General features: G+C 53.9%; 1 protein-coding gene across 1 annotated transcript; it reads right to left on the minus strand.

Annotated features, from left to right (window-relative positions):
- Positions 1 to 269: 269 nt before the first annotated feature.
- LOC135055705 (uncharacterized) lies at positions 270 to 7,578 on the minus strand. The gene is made up of 2 exons (XM_063960078.1): positions 5,998 to 7,578; positions 270 to 3,441 (listed from the first exon to the last, which is right to left on the minus strand). The coding sequence occupies exons 1-2, from the start codon at positions 6,431 to 6,433 to the stop codon at positions 2,549 to 2,551; spliced, it is 1,329 nt and encodes a 442-aa protein (XP_063816148.1). The 5' UTR covers positions 6,434 to 7,578; the 3' UTR covers positions 270 to 2,548.
- Between the last annotated feature and the right edge of the window lie 5,337 nt (positions 7,579 to 12,915).

The following is a 12,915-nucleotide window of genomic DNA, read 5'->3' on the forward strand; positions in this document are numbered from 1 at the left end:
AAACGGTCTTTCGCACAGCTGGGAACCTTGTGAACGATCTGCGTAGGAGGCTACTTCCAGAAATGTGGAAAAACACATGTTAATTAAAATGAATGACAAATTCTATGAGGAAGACCTGTGCCACCAATTACAACAAACGTAAACTTCTTCTGTAACGGTGGATTCCAGTGGGCATGACCTAATATTGTGTGGTGATGATGACGACGATATTAACAACAGTAAACATCCTAGTGATATTTGGTGGACCCCTTTTATTGAAGTAAACCTTAGTTACCTTCTATACCAGTAAATAAAGACACGGAGACATGATTTTGGCAGAAAAATTGCTAGCTATTTATTTGACCCTAACCATAGCAAAACCTGTAATTGGGAAAATTTTGTTAAGATGCCGAATCAGCCGGCATAATGGTGGCAGAAAAAAGAACGGCTCTATTAAACTATTGGTAAACTTAAATTGGTAAACTGACCGGAACCGTCCAGCACCCTATCCAAACCGGTAATAGGTGTCAACACAACCCCCACAGTGACTTCCCACCGCTCCTGGGTGCCCTGCCGCTGCCTCCCGGATGGGTGGTCGAGCGGCCATTAAGTCGATGGAGGTGAGTGCACCTAAACCATATAACACTGAAACTTACTACCTATAAAAAACCATACAACTACAAACTGCCGTTCTTTTCCGCCTATAAATAGCCAACGAATGAAAACAGCTAATCAATTAACCGCCAATGCACTCCGCGTCAAACAAAACAACCTCTACCCTTAGGGCGGGAGGGCGGGAAGAAATTTCAGCAAGCAAAGAGACCTAAAATGGCCACTCCAGCCTATATATACCTTAACCCTCCCCCTTTCCTAAGGCTGTACTACCTCACAGCTAGGTCCACCCCTCACAGGATGTTTAACCCATTCCTCTCCTATGTTAGTCAATTCTCTCTCCTAAACATCCTAGTGATATTTGGTGGACCCCTTTTATTGAAGTAAACCTTAGTTACCTTCTATACCAGTAAATAAAGACACGGAGACATGATTTTGGCAGAAAAATTGCTAGCTATTTATTTGACCCTAACCATAGCAAAACCTGTAATTGGGAAAATTTTGTTAAGATGCCGAATCAGCCGGCATAATGGTGGCAGAAAAAAGAACGGCTCTATTAAACTATTGGTAAACTTAAATTGGTAAACTGACCGGAACCGTCCAGCACCCTATCCAAACCGGTAATAGGTGTCAACACAGCCCCCACAGTGACTTCCCACCGCTCCTGGGTGCCCTGCCGCTGCCTCCCGGATGGGTGGTCGAGCGGCCATTAAGTCGATGGAGGTGAGTGCACCTAAACCATATAACACTGAAACTTACTACCTATAAAAAACCATACAACTACAAACTGCCGTTCTTTTCCGCCAACAGCGAAGGACTCCATCCCAGAGTCCTCGCACCGCCACCATAAACTACCCTAACTCCTGCAACACTAGGAACAGATCCTCCAGAAAAAACATCATCCCCTCATTGGATAGATGCACACCATCAGGCCGAAAAAGGTGTTTGTCTCGGAACCGAATCTTAGGGTGGCGAACGACTTTACCTCCGTGGGCCAAGACCCACTTCGCCACCGCCCCATTCACCTTTATCCTGGCCTCATCTATTACGCGTCCGTCCTCCACACCTCGCCAACTCAACCTTGGCACCATCAGGGAAAATACCAATATACAATTGGTCCATGCTGCGGCCACCTTTGCCAGATCTTGTATCATGGCCCACCGTAGCTCCAAGGAAGTCCTCTTCCCTAGGTCGTTGCCACCTAAGTGGACAACCAAAACCTTGGGAACTCCATGCTTCCTGGCCTGACTGACTAGTCTACTCAATAGATCTGTCCACATCATACCTCGCCAACCAAGCCATCTGATTCCCTGACCTCTAGGAAACCTCTGAGAAGTATCAGAGGCCAAAAACCTTGCTGCCCAGAAGACATACGAGTGGCCGACCACCCAAATGGACAAGCCATCAGCGAAACAACCTGAATGGAAGGAAAAAGGGGTAAAATGTGTTACTATAATTCTACGCCATAGCATGTATTATGTTAACCTGAAGGATCTGCCAAAAGAAATTTTTTTTTATTGTTTCCTAATGTCGCAGCAGTCACGGCCTAGCCGATCTCCCGAGCTCCTAGCCAATTTGAAGTAAAAGCATTAAGACATTAAGGGAAAGGCAAAAGAATCAAAACGAAATTAACAAGGGGGGGGGGGTATAAAAAGGGGTAAAACATGAAATAACTCAGCTGGAGGTGAAAGCATAAAAACCTGCTGAGGGACTTTGATTAGAACAGATTAGCCGAATTAAAGATTAGAATTCAGTCCGTCAAGTCAGGCAAAAATCGCAAAATAACTCCAGACCCCCGCTGCCGGCTCACGCCCGCAGCGGCAAGTGGCTAATCCCTGAGTAGGATCACAAACGGGTAAACGAACCAACATACAGCGAACATAACATATGCATAACACCAAGCAAAACATTATCTTACTCTAACTTATTGATGCAAGCTACGCTTAAGCAAAGTATCTCAGGCGACGGGGCGAATGTACCGCTTATAACAGGACGACTTCCATCGTCCCACCGCCTGGATTTGGGCTCCCGAAAAACCCGCGGCCGCTGCCGCCGTAGCAGCCCCAATGCGGAAGGAGTGTGTACCGAAGTGGGAGGGGGAAAGGCCCATGCTCGTCAGACAGCGACCCATCATCCACCGAAATTGGAACTTCGTTACTGGCAGCCCGTCATAGTGCAGCAACCACGACCCCCGACAGTCGGGCCTCACTGCCTCATATTGTACTACCAACCGTACTGGGCATATGCTCTCCTCAAGTGCCGGAACCAGGGTGACCCATCGGCCCTTCCCCACCTGGTCCGTCTTAGAGCGTCGCAATCTGCACAGCAAGGACCTCCCACTCACCACTACGTCCTCTACTAGCATGCGCGAATCAGTTTGCTTAGAAGGCGCTACCAACTCCGATATCCTAAAGGCGCCGTGGTAAGCCATAGAGAACGCCAATCTAAAAAGCAGCGATTCAAACATAGATGATGCGATGGCTCCAACCGACCCAATGATGCCTGGCAGCAACGCCGCATCAATGGGCCGCCTTCTGTCAGGCGGCGTAGGCGCCACGCGCGCCCATCCTTTCATAGCCTTAAGCAGAATGCCACTTTTCGTCAAATCGGGAACACCCTTAATTCTGCAGAAGAATGCAATGCCAGCCAAGTACCGGGACACCACCGCTCTAGACCTACCCGAAACATAAAGCTGCCAAATAAAAGAAAGCATCATCCGATGCCCGCTCTTACCTCGTTGCTTCCGTCCTCTAGCAAATTCTTCCCATTCGCCCCAGGCCTGCTTGTAAGCCTTAAGCGTGGATGGCGCTACCGAACGTAGTGCTAGACCTTCCAGTCCGGCTCGATGACCTGCCAGACATAACCGGGACAATGAAAACCTTGTTCCTCGGCTTCAGGAGCCAACCAGTAAAACCTCTCCCATTGCCCTCGTGATAGCGCGTCAGCGACCCCATTCTCTAAACCCGGTAAGTGTTGTGCCCGGAACCACACGTTCCTGCGCAGGCAAGTAAGCAGCAACTGCCCTAGCACCCGAAGCACTACCAGCGATTTTGCCCTCTGGTTGTTAATCGCGTGCACCACGCCCAGATTGTCGCATCTGAACAGGATGCGGCGATGCGCTAGCCGCTCGCCCCAGATTTCCAGCGCAACCATGATGGGAAAGAGTTCCAGGAGCAGAAGGTCCTTAGTCAAACCCGCCTGGTGCCAGCCCGCCGGCCATGATGCCGCGCACCAAGATCCCTCAAGATAGCAACCAAAACCGGAGGCTCCTGCCGCGTCGGTGAAAAGCTGCAATCTGGCGCTGTCGACCGTTGGTGCCTGCCATATGCGCACACCGTTGAAATCCTCCAGGAACGAGGCCCATACAGCCAGATCCCTTTTTAACTCAGCGGGCAAGCGTACAAAGTGGTGCGGCCTAGCACACCCCGCGGTCGCTCTTTCTAACTTCCGGCAGAAAACCCTGCCCATCGGGATGACCCGACAAGCAAAGTTAAACATGCCCAGCAAGGATTGTGCCTGCCGCAGCTTAACCTTGCGCGAACCCATGAATTGGCCAATGGCTTCGCGAAGCTTAGCCACTTTGTCCAAAGGAAGGCGACATTCGCCTGCCACCGTGTCGATCTCGATTCCCAGAAATGAGAGGCAAGACACCGGTCCCTCCGTTTTGTCCTCGGCCACTGGCACTCCGAAGTGACAAAACAAAGCTCGTATACTGAAAAGCAAGTTGCCGCACCGTGGCGAATCCGCCGGCCCTGTACAAAGGAAATCGTCGAGGTAGTGGGCAACCCCGTGCCCACCCGACGAAGACTCCACGCACCAATGCAGGAAGGTGCTAAAACGTTCAAAATACGAGCATGAAACAGAACATCCCATCGGCAAACATTTGTCAATGAAATATTCCGATCCAATCCGGAAACCCATAAAACGGAATGAGTCCGGATGGAGGGGTAGCAACCGAAAAGCGGATTCGACGTCAATCTTTGCCATGAGGGCCCCAGCGCCGTAGCTGCGGACCAAATTAAGCGCCTCGTCAAATGACTGATACACTACCGAGCAATGACCCGGAGGTATAGCGTCGTTGACCGAGGACCCCGCTGGGTAGGAAAGGTGTTGGATCAGTCGGAAGGAACCGGGTGTTTTCTTGGGGACCACCCCCACCGGGGAGATGACGAGACCCGCCACTGGGGGTGTTGCAAACGGCCCCTCCATCCTGCCCAGCCTGACCTCCTTATCGACCTTTTCCCGCAACACTAAAGGCAAGGCCCGAGCAGACTGGAGGTTCCTCTGTGCCCGAACTGTAACATCGCTCGCAACAGGCAAGCGGAAACCAAAACTAAAACCTGCATATAAAAACCTGGCATCCTCCCTATTCGGATACCAATCCAACCATTTACTCATAGCCTTTAACCTAATTGGCGTTGGCGCCCTGTGGGGCGCCCCCGCCGGGTGCCCCTCTCGAGTAGGATTGCTTAGACCGGGGACCCTGCCGAGTATTCTTGAAGCAGGAGGAGGCAGGGTGGGAACCCCCGCAATGGAGGCAAGCGTGACGGAACCGACACTGCTTGCCGTAGGAACATGCAGCGTTGTTAAACGCGAAAAATAATCCTTTCGTTGCGGGCTGTTTCCCAGCCCGGACGGCCGACCTACCCGGCTTGGCCGACCCGCCGTCCGCGCCGGGCGCATGGGCGGACGGCCCAGCACGGTGTCCGTCCGCCCCTGCGCTCCGGGGCTCCTTGGCCTGCTGCGAGGCCCTGGTGACCTTAAGCCATACCTCCACGTCCTTGAAACCGAAGTCCATAACAAGTAACCTGTCCTGCTTCTCTCTGAATTCCTCATCATACCTACGCCATTCGTCACCCGCCGACGTGCGTTGCATATCGTGCACGAGATGCAGGTACCGAATGACATTCATATGTTCGTCTGGCCTGTCTTCAAGGTAGCAAGCCGCGAAAACCCCGCCAGCCAGTTATCAAACGTGCGGAACGCCTCGGCCCCTATGCCCTTCTTAGCGGTTGCCGCCTTAAACTCTTTTTTTAGCGTCTTTAGTCAAGACGAAGACATCTACGTAGTCCCCCCTGCGAATACTCTTGCTGCAGCTATCCCTAAGCCCCCGCATGACAGCGGTATATTCGCAGCGGACCACGCCTGGCAAGTCGCGTCGCTTCCTGGCCTTGCGAGATTCTTTGCTAAGCCGCCTTCGCCTCTTACGCCTCTCCTGTTGCCCAGCCGCCTTCTTGGCGTATTTAATCGCCCTTTTCTTCGCCTTTGTCGTACTACTGACGTCGGACTTTGCCGAAGAAAGGGAAGAGGAGGAAGCAGAGGAAGAAGAGGAAGAGGAGGAGGAAGGGGAAGAGCTGCGCGAACCCGAGGGCGTACTAGAAACCGACCCCAATTGCTCCGCCTCACCTGAAGCCGTAGATTGGTCAGATCCAGACTCCTCAGTCGCGACATATGTAACATCCTCGTCCTCCGATTCCGACACCCTTGCATCCGCTTGAACATCTGTGGGCAGAAAAGGGGGAGGGGACCCGGACAACAAAAATGGCGTGCGCCCAGCCCGACCTAAGGCCGGCGTGCGAGGTGACTGCAAACTCTCGTCCCGCCTTGGCTGTAAATGCAGCTGCGCTGCGGCCGCCCCCAGCTCCCGGCACGCGCGTGCAACCCTCTGGGCGGCTGAAAAGGCACCTGCGCCCGCGCCGTCCGCCGCCTCCCTGGACCCGCCCTCGAGCTCCAGGGCCGCCGCGAACGCCCCGGGCGGTTCAGCGTGACCTTGTAACGCCGCGTCGTCACCTGATGACTGCCTTGCCGGGGGCACGCGGCGATTAGAGCCACCGCTGGGCATAGGCAACCCAGACCCATCTGGCCCGCGGCCAGGCCGGCCCCGGGGGGGGGGCAAATAACGCCAGGGTCTCTAAAAACGGGTATACTTCCGGACCCACCCCGCCCCCGCCCCCCTGGAGTGATGCCTGACCTCTGCTCTAACCCCTCACTGAGGCCCACCCCCCGCCTGACGGAGCCAGCACCGCCAGCAGGGTTGGCCCCGCGCCGTGAGGAAATAATTGCCCGTGGTACTGGGTCCCCAGCACCACTGTTATAGATCACCCCACTACCTGGTTGATCCCTGCCAGGCCTCCTCCCCCCCCCCTCGTCGCGCCGGACTCCGGCCGTAACGAAGAGGGCTGGGGGGACACGGAGGGCTGCGGCGCCGATGCGCGCACTCGTGCGCGAGAGACGCCGCCGGAGCCTCGTGTGGGCGCGCGCGCACGCTGTGCGCGCGCCCCACCACTTGCTGCCTGAGCGCCCACAGCTGCGGTCTCTCCCAGAGCACCCGCCGGCAGGCCCAGGCTCCTGGTCGATCGCGCGCTGGGCACCGCAACAGGCCCAGCCCGGATCGTAGCGTTCTCCCGACCGGTTCCCGCCCCCCGCCTGAGGCCTCTACCCGGCCCCGGCAAGAGAGCGGGTGCGGGAGCTACCAGAGCGGATGCCGAAAGGCGCCCGGCAGGGCGCGCCGACGCGCGCCCGCGGGCGCCCGTGTACCCGGCACCCCTGGCCGACCCCGGAGGTGAGGGCTGTTGGTCGCCCCACTCCGTGCGGCCAGACTGCCCAGCCGCCCCGGACCGCCGAGTGCGCCCTCTCGTAGAGGGGGACCCGTCCATCTCCCCAGCGGAGCGGGTTCTACGCTCCGTACCCCTAGCTCTCAGAGGGGCCCCAGGGGAAGAAATGGCCACATCGGAGCCGGGCACCCCTGCCCCGGGGCCAGCCTCACCAGACAGGTAACGGGCTGGGGCGCCAGCGAACCGGCGTGGGCGGCTGGAGGCCATGCTTTCAAGTTAAATAAACTTGTAAATTTAAACGAATGAAATTAAATTCGAATGAATTTAAATGAAAATCTGCCAAGCAGTACTCACAAGAAATTTCAGCAAGCAAAGAGACCTAAAATGGCCACTCCAGCCTATATATACCTTAACCCTCCCCCTTTCCTAAGGCTGTACTACCTCACAGCTAGGTCCAACCCTCACAGGATGTTTAACCCATTCCTCTCCTATGTTAGTCAATTCTCTCTCCTGAGGAGGGTGATGATGAAGATGACGATAAGTCTGACATGTTCTAAATGTAACGACGAATAACAAAAGTGTTAGTGTTAGACACCTTATGCACATTGGTAGCTTACTGAGAAAAAGGTTGCAGCATGGAATGTACAAATCATTAAATAAAAGTCATCTAAAGGTGAAACTTAAGTTAACTGTGTATCCTTATTGCAGAACGCACTGTACTGAAGACATGCTGCAGAATGCACTGTACGGGAGATATGCTGCAGAACGCACTGTACGGGAGACATGCTGTAGAACGCACTGTACGGGAGACATGCTGCAGTATGCACTGTACGGGAGACATGCTACAGAACGCACTGTACGGGAGACATGCTGCAGAACGCACTGTACTGAAGACATGCTGCAGAATGCACTGTACGGGAGACATGCTGCAGAACGCACTGTACGGGAGATATGCTGCAGAACGCACTGTACGGGAAACATGCTGCAGAACGCACTGTACCGGGGACATGCTGCAGAAAGCACTGTACGGGAGACATGCTGCAGAACGCACTGTACAGGAGATATGCTGCAGAACGCACTGTACGGGAGACCTGCTGCAGAACGCACTGTACAGGAGATATGCTGCAGAACGCACTGTACGGGAGACATGCTGCAGAACGCACTGCACGGGAGACATGCTGAAGAACGCACTGTATGGGAGACATGCTGCAGAACGCACTGTACGGGAGACATGCTGCAGAACGCACTGTACGGGAGACATGCTGCAGAACGCACTGTACGGGAGACATGCTGAAGAACGCACTGTAAGGGAGACATGCAGCAGAACGCACTGTACGGGAGACATGCTGCAGAAAGCACTGTACGGGAGACATGCTGCAGAACGCACTGTACGGGAGACATGCTGCAGAACGCACTGTACGGGAGACATGCTGCAGAACGCAATGTACAGGAGACATGCTGCAGAACGCACTGCACAGGAGACATGCTGCAGAATGCACTGTACGGGAGACATGCTGCAGAACGCACTGTACGGAAGACATGCTGCAGAATGCACTGTACAGTAGACATGCTGTAGAACGCACTGTATGGGAGACATGCTACAGAACGCACTGTACGGGAGACATGCAGCAGAACGCACTGTACGGGAGACATGCTGCAGAACGCACTGTACAGGAGACATGCTGCAGAACGCACTGTACGGGATCATGCTGCAGAACGCACTGTACTGGAGACATTCTGCAGAACGCACTGTATGGGAGACATGCTACAGAACGCACTGTACGGGAGATATGCTGCAGAACGCACTGTACGGGAGATATGCTGCAGAACGCACTGTACGGGAGATATGCTGCAGAACGCACTGTACTGGAGACATGCTGCAGAACGCACTGTACAGGAGATATGCTGCAGAACGCTCTGTACGGGAGACATGCTGCAGAATGCACTGTACAGGAGACATGCTGCAGAACGCACTGTACGGGAGACATGCTGCAGAACGCACTGTACGGGAGATATGCTGCAGAACGCACTGTACGGGAGACATGCTGCAAAACGCACTGTACGGGAGACATGCTGCAGAACGCACTGTACAGGAGATATGCTGCAGAATGCACTGTACGGGAGACATGCTGCAGAACGCACTGTACAGGAGATATGCTGCAGAACGCACTGTACGGGAGACATGCTGCAGAACGCACTGTACAGGAGATATGCTGCAGAACGCACTGTACGGGAGACATGCTGCAGAACGCACTGTACGGGAGATATGCTGCAGAACGCACTGTACGGGAGACATGCTGCAGAACGCACTGTACAGGAGATATGCTGCAGAACGCACTGTACAGGAGACATGCTGCAGAATGCTCTGTACGGGAGACATGCTGCAGAATGCACTGTACCGGAGATATGCTGCAGAACGCACTGTACCGGAGATATGCTGCAGAACGCACTGTACGGGAGACATGCTGCAGAACGCACTGTACTGGAGACATGCTACAGAACGCACTGTACGGGAGATATGCTGCAGAATGCACTGTACTGGAGACATGCTACAGAACGCACTGTACAGGAGATATGCTGCAGAACGCTCTGTACGGGAGACATGCTGCAGAATGCACTGTACAGGAGACATGCTGCAGAACGCACTGTACGGGGTCATGCTGCAGAACGCACTGTACAGGAGATATGCTGCAGAACGCACTGTACGGGAGACATGCTGCAAAATGCACTGTACGGGAGACATGATACAGAACGCACTGTACAGGAGATATGCTGCAGAACGCACTGTACGGGAGACATGCTGCAGAACGCACTGTACAGGAGATATGCTGCAGAACGCACTGTACGGGAGACATGCTGCAGAACGCACTGTACAGGAGATATGCTGCAGAACGCACTGTACGGGAGACATGCTGCAGAACGCACTGTACAGGAGATATGCTGCAGAACGCACTGTATGGGAGACATGCTGCAGAATGCTCTGTACGGGAGACATGCTGCAGAATGCACTGTACCGGAGATATGCTGCAGAACGCACTGTACGGGAGACATGCTGCAGAACGCACTGTACAGGAGATATGCTGCAGAACGCACTGTACGGGAGACATGCTGCAAAACGCACTGTACAGGAGATATGCTGCAGAACGCACTGTACGGGAGACATGCTGCAGAACGCACTGTACAAGAGATATGCTGCAGAACGCACTGTATGGGAGACATGCTGCAAAACGCACTGTATGGGAGACATGCTGCAGAACGCACTGTACAGGAGACATGCTGCAGAACACAATGTACGGGAGACATGCTGCAGAACGCACTGTACGGGAGACATGCTGCAGAACGCAATGTACTGGAAACATGCTGCAGAACGCACTGTACGGGAGACATGCTGCAGAACGCACTGTACAGGAGATATGCTGCAGAACGCACTGTACGGGAGACATGCTGCAGAAAACACTGTACAGGAGACATGCTGTAGAACGCACTGTACGGAACACAAGCTACAGAACGCACAGTACCGGAGATATGCTGCAGAACGCACTGTATGGGAGACATGCTGCAGAACGCACTGTTACAGGAGATATGCTGCAGAACGCACTGTACGGGAGACATGCTGCAGAACGCACTGTACAGGAGATATGCTGCAGAACGCACTGTACGGGAGACATGCTGCAGAACGCACTGTACAGGAGACATGCTGCAGAACGCACTGTACGGGAAACATGCTGCAGAAAACACTGTACAGGAGACATGCTGCAGAACGCACTGTACGGAACACAAGCTACAGAACGCACAGTACAGGAGATATGCTGCAGAACGCACTGTATGGGAGACATGCTGCAGAACGCACTGTACAGGAGACATGCTGCAGAACGCACTGTACCGGAGACATGCTGCAGAACGCACTGTTACGGGAGACATGCTGCAGAACGCACTGTACGGGAGACATGCTGCAGAATGCACTGTACGGGATCATGCTGTAGAACGCACTGTACGGGAGACATGCTGCAGAACGCACTGTATAGAAGTCATGCTGCAGAACGCACTGTACGGGAGACATGCTGCAGAACGCACTGTACGGGAGACATGCTGCAGAACGCACTGTACGGGAGACATGCTGCAGAATGCACTGTACGGGAGACATGCTGCAGAACGCACTGTACGGGAGACATGCTGCAGAACGCACTGTACGGGAGACATGCTGCAGAACACACTGTACGGGAGATATGCTGCAGAACGCACTGTATGGGAGACATGCTGCAGAACGCACTGTACGGGAGACATGCTGCAGAACGCACTGTTACATGCTGCAGAACGCACTGTACGGAAGACAAGCTACAGAACGCACTGTACTGGAGACATGCTGCAGAACGCACTGTACGGGAGATATGCTGCAGAACGCACTGTATGGGAGACATGCTGCAGAACGCACTGTACGGGAGACATGCTGCAGAACGCACTGTACGGAAGACAAGCTGCAGAACGCACTGTACTGGAGACATGCTGCAGAACGCACTGTACGGGAGACATGCTGCAGAACGCACTGTACAGGAGATATGCTGCAGAACGCACTGTACGGGAGACATGCTGCAAAACGCACTGTACGGGAGACATGCTGCAGAACGCACTGTACAGGAGATATGCTGCAGAACGCACTGTACGGGAGACATGCTGCAGAACGCACTGTACAGGAGATATGCTGTAGAACGCACTGTACGGGAGACATGCTGCAGAACGCACTGTACAGGAGATATGCTGCAGAACGCACTGTACGGGAGACATGCTGCAGAACGCACTGTACAGGAGATATGCTGCAGTACGCACTGTATGGGAGACATGCTGCAGAATGCTCTGTACGGGAGACATGCTGCAGAATGCACTGTACCGGAGATATGCTGCAGAACGCACTGTACGGGAGACATGCTGCAGAACGCACTGTACAGTAGATATGCTGCAGAACGCACTGTACGGGAGACATGCTGCAGAACGCACTGTACAGGAGATATGCTGCAGAACGCACTGTATGGGAGACATGCTGCAGAACGCACTGTATGGGAGACATGCTGCAGAACGCACAGTACAGGAGACATGCTGCAGAACACAATGTACGGGAGACATGCTGCAGAACGCACTGTACGGGAGACATGCTGCAGAACGCAATGTACTGGAAACATGCTGCAGAACGCACTGTACGGGAGACATGCTGCAGAACGCACTGTACAGGAGATATGCTGCAGAACGCACTGTACGGGAGACATGCTGCAGAAAACACTGTACAGGAGACATGCTGTAGAACGCACTGTACGGAACACAAGCTACAGAACGCACAGTTCCGGAGATATGCTGCAGAACGCACTGTATGGGAGACATGCTGCAGAACGCACTGTACAGGAGATATGCTGCAGAACGCACTGTACGGGACACATGCTGCAGAACGCACTGTACAGGAGATATGCTGCAGAACGCACTGTACGGGAGACATGCTGCAGAACGCACTGTACAGGAGACATGCTGCAGAACGCACTGTACGGGAGACATGCTGCAGAAAACACTGTACGGGAGACATGCTGCAGAACGCACTGTACAGGAGATATGCTGCAGAACGCACTGTACGGGAGACATGCTGCAGAAAACACTGTACAGGAGACATGCTGTAGAACGCACTGTACGGAACACAAGCTACAGAACGCACAGTTCCGGAGATATGCTGCAGAACGCACTGTATGGGAGACATGCTGCAGAACGCACTGTACAGGAGATATGCTGCAGA

This window comes from Pseudophryne corroboree, chromosome 1 (genome assembly GCF_028390025.1).
Source record: "Pseudophryne corroboree isolate aPseCor3 chromosome 1, aPseCor3.hap2, whole genome shotgun sequence".
In the NCBI taxonomy this organism is placed as follows: domain Eukaryota; kingdom Metazoa; phylum Chordata; class Amphibia; order Anura; family Myobatrachidae; genus Pseudophryne; species Pseudophryne corroboree.